This window comes from Papaver somniferum, unplaced genomic scaffold (genome assembly GCF_003573695.1).
Source record: "Papaver somniferum cultivar HN1 unplaced genomic scaffold, ASM357369v1 unplaced-scaffold_21, whole genome shotgun sequence".
NCBI lineage: Eukaryota > Viridiplantae > Streptophyta > Magnoliopsida > Ranunculales > Papaveraceae > Papaver > Papaver somniferum.
In genome coordinates this window covers 9,575,189-9,581,596 of record NW_020631041.1, presented here as the reverse complement: position 1 = coordinate 9,581,596, position 6,408 = coordinate 9,575,189, and the positions used below count along the sequence as shown (strand labels likewise).

The window sequence follows — 6,408 nt, the reverse complement described above, 5'->3', positions numbered from 1 at the left end:
CAGAATTTGAGTCTGATATAACTCTGCACCAGACTCGTTGAACACATGTTAGACCGATAAAAATATTATGTAACTCTAGCCAGAAAAAACTGTGAGACTCGAATTTGTGACTTCAAGTATGAAAATCATGCCCTGGCTTATTAGAGGGTTGCCGTCAGTGGTTCACGCTAGTTTTTAGGGTTTTACAGTCAACATAGTCAAGATAAAAGTCTTCTATTTCTTCCTCTTTTTATACTTCTTTCTTCAGCGAAAGAAAGATATGTTTGGTTTAAGAAGTTTCAGTCAAAAGCTCTTGATATACCAGAGAAACACCATTCTTCAACCTACACTACTCATGGCTACTGCTTCATTCAGTCCCTCTAGTCCTTCTAGTAAAAGAAGAGCTTACGACTCTGTCCCCGTTAGTTTCACTCAAAAGCGTGTTGGTACTCACAATGGCAGCTTTCACTGTGATGAAGCACTTGGTTGTTTCATGATTCGTCTCACTGATAAATTCTTTGATGCTGAAGTCGTTCGTTCAAGAGATCCACAGGTTTTCAAACAAACCCATGTTTTTGTTTTCTGTGTTTTGATGAATTTGGTTGTGTTTCATGTTCTGCACAGCAAATGTTTGATAAAATGCGTTAATGAAATAAAATTTGTATTTGTTTGTTTTGGTGTTAGGTTTTGGATACACTTGATGCAGTTCTTGATGTTGGTGGTGTGTATGATCCAAGTACAGATCGTTATGATCATCACCAGAAAGGGTTTCAAGAGGTTTTTGGTCATGGGTTTACTACTAAGCTCAGTAGTGCTGGACTTGTATACAAGGTACATACTTAAACCCCCTTAAACCCTGAATCTGGATTTGTGTGTTTGTAGTGGTGATGGTTAGTACTAGTGGTGGGTGGTGGTGTGGTGGCATGTGTGAGTACAGAGGGTTGTAGTGATGCTCACTTTTAACACTTTAGGCAGTGAATGCTATACCCCGATGGCAGAGGTGGAGTCTGTGAATGTGGTGTAATTGGGGGAGTTACAGATGTTGGTGGAGGTGGAGTCTGTGGAGATGGTGTAATTGGTAGATGTCACCTACACCTACACCTCCACCTCCATCAATCCACCACCGATACCTCCTTCTCCAGTTACAATAAAAAAATGACAACCTATGTGACTACTGTTACTCTGTGAATGTATTACTAGTCCGAATTGTGTAGATCTGATTCAGTTTTAATTGTTCTGTTTTCTTGGCTATTTGTACGGGATGGTTAACAGTATGGTATGTTTTATTTTTATTTTTGTGAGTAGCATTTTGGTATGGAGATAATTGCAAAGGAGCTACAGGTTGATCAAGGACACCCAGATGTGCATCGATTATTTCTAGCTATTTATAAAAGTTTTATGGAGGTAAATACGTGTGTGTACTTTAGATGTTTGGTGATGTGAAACATTTTTGAACAGTATTGATTCGTTTATTGGTGTTATGGACAAGACTAGTTAATGAAGTTTTGTTGTTCTGTTCTGCTTGTGACAGGCAATTGATGCTATTGACAATGGGATTAACAGGTATGATACGGATCTTCCTCCAAGATATGTGAATAACACAGGTCTTTCTGCGAGAGTTGGAAGGCTTAATCTTGACTGGGTCGATCCTGATCAGTCAGCTGAGAGAGAGAATGAGGCCTTTCATCGTGCAATGGCTCTTGCTGGTAGTGAATTCTTAGAGGTTAGTTTTCTGCATTAGCTCTGTATATGTTGCTACTTCAATTTCCATCTCTGCTGATTTTATGCTGTCAACAAAGAGTTGTAAGGTAGAGAAGGAGATATTTACTTGATAAAGAGAAATTAACACAAGATTTTTCATTTTTCAGAATGTGAGGTTTCATGCAAAATCATGGTTACCTGCACGATCAATTGTTTTGGAGTGCCTTGCTGCAAGATACGAAGTTGACCCCAGTGGAGAAATCATGACGCTGAAAAATTTCTGCCCGGTAGGTTTTCTTCCCTTCCTCTATCACAAATTCGCTGCGAACACCTAATGCTGGCATTAATCTGTGTTATAATTCGTTCATTTTGGAGTTCAGTTACATAGTCTTTTATTGAAATATTTACAGTTACTCCCATCTTTATTTTGGTGCAATACTGTAACCGTCTTTGGTTGTTCCGAACTAAAGGCTCTACAGATTTACTCTATAAGCAAGATGTGAAGTTGTTAAATACCTAACGTGAATGGGTAAAATCGAATGAAAACACAAGCCGTCTTAAGGATTCTTACCCGTTTTTTTTTTTCCTGGAGTCTATATAAGGAGTACCGTAGTTTTCACCCCTGAAGGCAGTGAGCTTCTATACAAGGAGTTGCCCTGTAAAGTCAAAATCCTTGCTTATGCCTACTATTACCACCAGTAGGATTCTCACAGTAGGTCTTATTGCAGAGTTGAGTCATTGTGTAAATACGATACTATGGCCTGACAACTTTCAATGTTTTTTTTTATTTTGATAGGTAGTAATATCATAGTCGTTCATCCACCTAAACTGAAGGCTCGTATCATGATTAATTATTTCCTCTTTTTGTTCAACAGTGGAAGCTTCATCTACATGAACTCGAGGAGGAGATGAAGAATGATCCTCTCATCAAATATGTTCTTTACCAGGTATGGAGTTCATCTTTGATGCCTCTGATTTCAATGTTCATTTGCAGCAAATAGATTTTTGAGTAGCTTGAACTTGAGCATGTTGAATTTTATTAAAACTTATAAAGATTACGAGCATGGAACACCAGCTATATGGCACTTTAAGAACAGCATTTTTCCGGTAGATGTAAAAAATGCATTTATACCTAGATTCTGTCTATGTGAAGTATAAAACATGACAAGGAAAAACTTCAGAAGAATTTCATAGGTTGTTTAGAAGATGGGCATCTTTAGGGAGTAAACGAAGGCTTCCATTTATATGTAATTGCAAAATCTTATGCGAGTATTCAAGGTACCTGAACTTATTGACTGCTAAATACAGGATGAAAGAAGTCAAAGCTGGAGAATTCAAGCGGTGGGAGTATCTCCTGATAAATTTGAAAGCCGAAAGGCTCTCCCAGCTCAATGGAGGGGTTTAAGAGATGAAGAGCTATCCAAGGAGGCTGGAATTCCAGATTGTGTCTTTGTCCATATGAGTGGGTTTATTGGTGGAAATAAAACTTATGAGGGAGCTTTAGCCATGGCAAGAGCTGCTTTGAAGCTGTAGATCTTCCTAGTATGATCGCGGGTGCATTGGGATTTTTAACTGACAATTGCCACTCATGATGGTTCATATGCTGCTGTTGACTTAAATGTTGGGTTTATAATTATTAACCATGTTGAATTACTTGAGATTGTTCATCTGAACCAAACTGTATTCCGGCTCACATTATTATTACTGTGTTTTACAGAGATTGTTTTACTGAGTGTAAATCCGTCTGGGTCGTGCTTCCTGGCCCGTTTCTGATCCAGGACAGGCACGACGGGCCTCATATCCCCACTTTCATGTTATCGAATTGAATGGATAAGGAAAATCTGAAATGAGATGAAATACGCAGAAATCCACAAAGCCTTTCATTGTTTGATTCTTCTTCTTCCCACTATGTTTTCCCCTTCAGCAGCTATAAACTTATCATTTTCATCATGTCGATATCCTGTTAAATCGTCATGTAAACCTACCATCTTCCCTGTCATCGGCTGCAGCAGTAGCGGCGCCATTACTGAAGCTTCTGTCTCGGTGAAATGCACTTCAGCTTCCAAACTAGCAGCAACTTTTGCAGCAGCTGCTGTAATTCTCTCTACTACTCCATCTGCTTTTGCTGCAGACCCATACCAAATTTACTACGGTACAGCTGCCAGTGCGGCCAATTACGGAGGCTACGGTGGCAACTCGAGCAAGAAAGATTCCGCTGAATACATTTACGACGTGCCTGATGAATGGAAAGAACGGGCAGTATCAAAAGTCGAGAAGGGAACAAATGGTACCGATAGCGAATTCTTCAATCCGAAGAAGAAAACTGAAAAAGAGTACTTGACGTATCTTGCAGGGATCAGACAACTAGCACCATTGGAGGTTATCTTAAACAATTTAGCTTTATCAGATGTGAATTTGCAAGATCTAATCTCTAGTGCAGATAATGTAACATCCAAAGAGACAAAGAAAGAGAATGGGCAGGTTTATTATGTGTACGAAATCGACGGGGTTGCTGCACATAGCTTGATTTCAGTAACGTGTGCTAGGAACAAGCTTTATGCTCATTTTGTTAATGCTCCGACACCGGAGTGGAACAGAGATAAGGAGATATTAAGGCATATTCATGAGTCATTTCAAACAGTGTAGGATAATCTTATAACTCATACATTGTATTTTTGTAATTGAATTATGTATAATACATGGAAATATGATGAAAAATGGTTTGTCTAATTCCACCTTAAGAAGATTTAAGGCAGCCCCATCTTAAAATGAGAAATGAGAAATTGCGAATCGAATTTAAAGACCAAATGCGCAGTTTGCACCAAGCATTCTCTTTGCATGAACTACCAACACTAATATTGCGGTGTGCCAAATCCGTTCCCTGGCCTCCAGTAGCAATGCAATGCCAGATTTCTTTGCATGGTTGTTGAAAAAATTCCGATTTCTTCTACTAGCAAAAATAAAAGTATGTATGGCTCAGCTGGGATTATGTAAGACTAATGTAAAAGCATTTAGATTGGCCTAGGCGGCTAACCGTGTTGCCTCCTGGTTTAACCCCCCACTTATGTCCAAAGAAGCAAAGCTTAACCTCAATATGTTGTTGTAGCTTAGACTAGACTTGCCAATTGCCATATTTGTAACCTTGGATTAAAGGACCGACAAAGCAAATCAAGAAAAACTATGAACACACATCTTCCATATATAGAAAAAGGGAATTGAAGGCATAAGTGGATAGGATCAGATCATCCAAATCAATTAAAGACTCAAGTGATCATGCATGTTCCTCGTAAGAGTGTTTATGCTTAATCTGGTATTGGTTATCTACAAGTCAAAAAAAACAATTGCCAAACCAAGAACTGATTGAAAAAAGCATGACTTAAGTTTACTTGTCTGCTCATTTTATAGCAATTGTAATCCAAAATCATCAATGTTCCTCCTAACATACTGAAAAATTAAATCAAGAAAAACTCTAGATAAAACTTTTACGTAAATAGATCGAACAAGGAAAGCGTAAATGGTGGATATGATCAGATCATCCAAAACAACTCAAGTGAACATGTTCCCTGTAAGAAGGGTATATATACACTGAAGCTCCTATATTATGGAGCTGCTAATTGTAAATTTCATTTAATTAATTAAATTTAGTAAATCATCAATGCAACTAAGAACTTAATATGGTAATATATTAAACATGCTTAATTGAACTTAATATGCAACTCAATGCTAATATTTGCTTAATTGATCATAAAAAAGGCATCCAAATCATCAATGCAACTACGAACTTATCTACACAATTTTAATGAAGTACCACACTTCCAATTTCATGTTCAAGAAAGTGTCATCATTTTTTTCAGAATTTATTTCATGCCACACATTTGATCTTTTCCATCCCGTTTTTCTCAAAAAACAGTTAACTTCCGTTAGTGCATAGGTGGCAGTTATTCAGCTTAGTAAAAGACATCTATGCCCTGGAATCATCTCACTATACTGAGTTAGATATCATAGGGAGTCATTACCGAGTTAAGTCGTGAGTCACTGCAACAACAGAACACAACCCCCAACTCAATACCACCTCAATCCATAGCCTGCACTTTAGCTGCAATACTTGTATCTTCTCAGCTTCAAGCTCCATTATTTTCTTGCTAAAATCATTTGATCCAGCACCACCCACTGCTCAAAATAGCATCCACCTGCAACTGTCCCCTAGCTACTAGCGTTTCATTCTCATTGAAGTATAATTATAACCCATAACAACATCATATACACTGCAATAACCAGCACCATTTTAAAAATCTCTGCACCTGTAGTTTGTACCTTCCCTAGACATTCATCTAAACAGTTTAATACATCCTGTAATAGCATCATTCAATTGCAACACCACCAACATCAGACTTGCATCTCAACTTTAGTTCAAAGCACAACAACAACACAAGCTAACTGCAGGAGTTTCTGTACCTCCAATTCCATCTTAGACTCACCAATAGTTCAATTTGTAAATCAATTTCAAACAAAATCAGAATAAGATAGCAGGAAAAAGCTCACAATAAGAATATAGATGAACCAAATGGTATTATTACCGAAGAATTGAACCAAAATTCTTGAAATTTTCCATTTGATTCAACCACTAGACTAGATATCTGCACCTTGCCATTAACATGAGCCCCATTCATCTGTATTTTTCCTTTTTTCAATTAATTTTAACAGATTTCCACCTCTTTAGTAGCTTCT

General features: G+C 37.8%; 2 protein-coding genes across 2 annotated transcripts; both read left to right on the top strand.

Annotated features, from left to right (window-relative positions):
• Window positions 1-208: 208 nt before the first annotated feature.
• On the top strand, window positions 209-3,419 carry LOC113340053 (UPF0160 protein-like). Its single transcript, XM_026585265.1, has 7 exons — window positions 209-532; window positions 664-810; window positions 1,285-1,383; window positions 1,511-1,702; window positions 1,848-1,967; window positions 2,556-2,627; window positions 2,989-3,419. Exons 1-7 carry the CDS (start codon window positions 260-262, stop codon window positions 3,211-3,213), a joined length of 1,128 nt encoding a protein of 375 aa, XP_026441050.1. The 5' UTR covers window positions 209-259; the 3' UTR covers window positions 3,214-3,419.
• A 60-nt stretch (window positions 3,420-3,479) lies between these two features.
• On the top strand, window positions 3,480-4,439 carry LOC113340054 (thylakoid lumenal 19 kDa protein, chloroplastic-like). The gene has a single exon (XM_026585266.1). It carries the CDS (start codon window positions 3,532-3,534, stop codon window positions 4,324-4,326), a length of 795 nt encoding a protein of 264 aa, XP_026441051.1. The 5' UTR covers window positions 3,480-3,531; the 3' UTR covers window positions 4,327-4,439.
• Window positions 4,440-6,408: the final 1,969 nt, after the last annotated feature.

Coding starts and splice junctions, on each gene's coding strand:
- LOC113340053 (XM_026585265.1), top strand. CDS start 260: ATGTTTGGTTTAAGAAGTTTCAGTCAAAAGCTCTTGATATACCAGAGA. Junction 1,968..2,555: donor CGCTGAAAAATTTCTGCCCG/GTAGGTTTTCTT, acceptor TTTGTTCAACAG/TGGAAGCTTCATCTACATGA. Junction 2,628..2,988: donor TCAAATATGTTCTTTACCAG/GTATGGAGTTCA, acceptor TGCTAAATACAG/GATGAAAGAAGTCAAAGCTG.
- LOC113340054 (XM_026585266.1), top strand. CDS start 3,532: ATGAAATACGCAGAAATCCACAAAGCCTTTCATTGTTTGATTCTTCTT.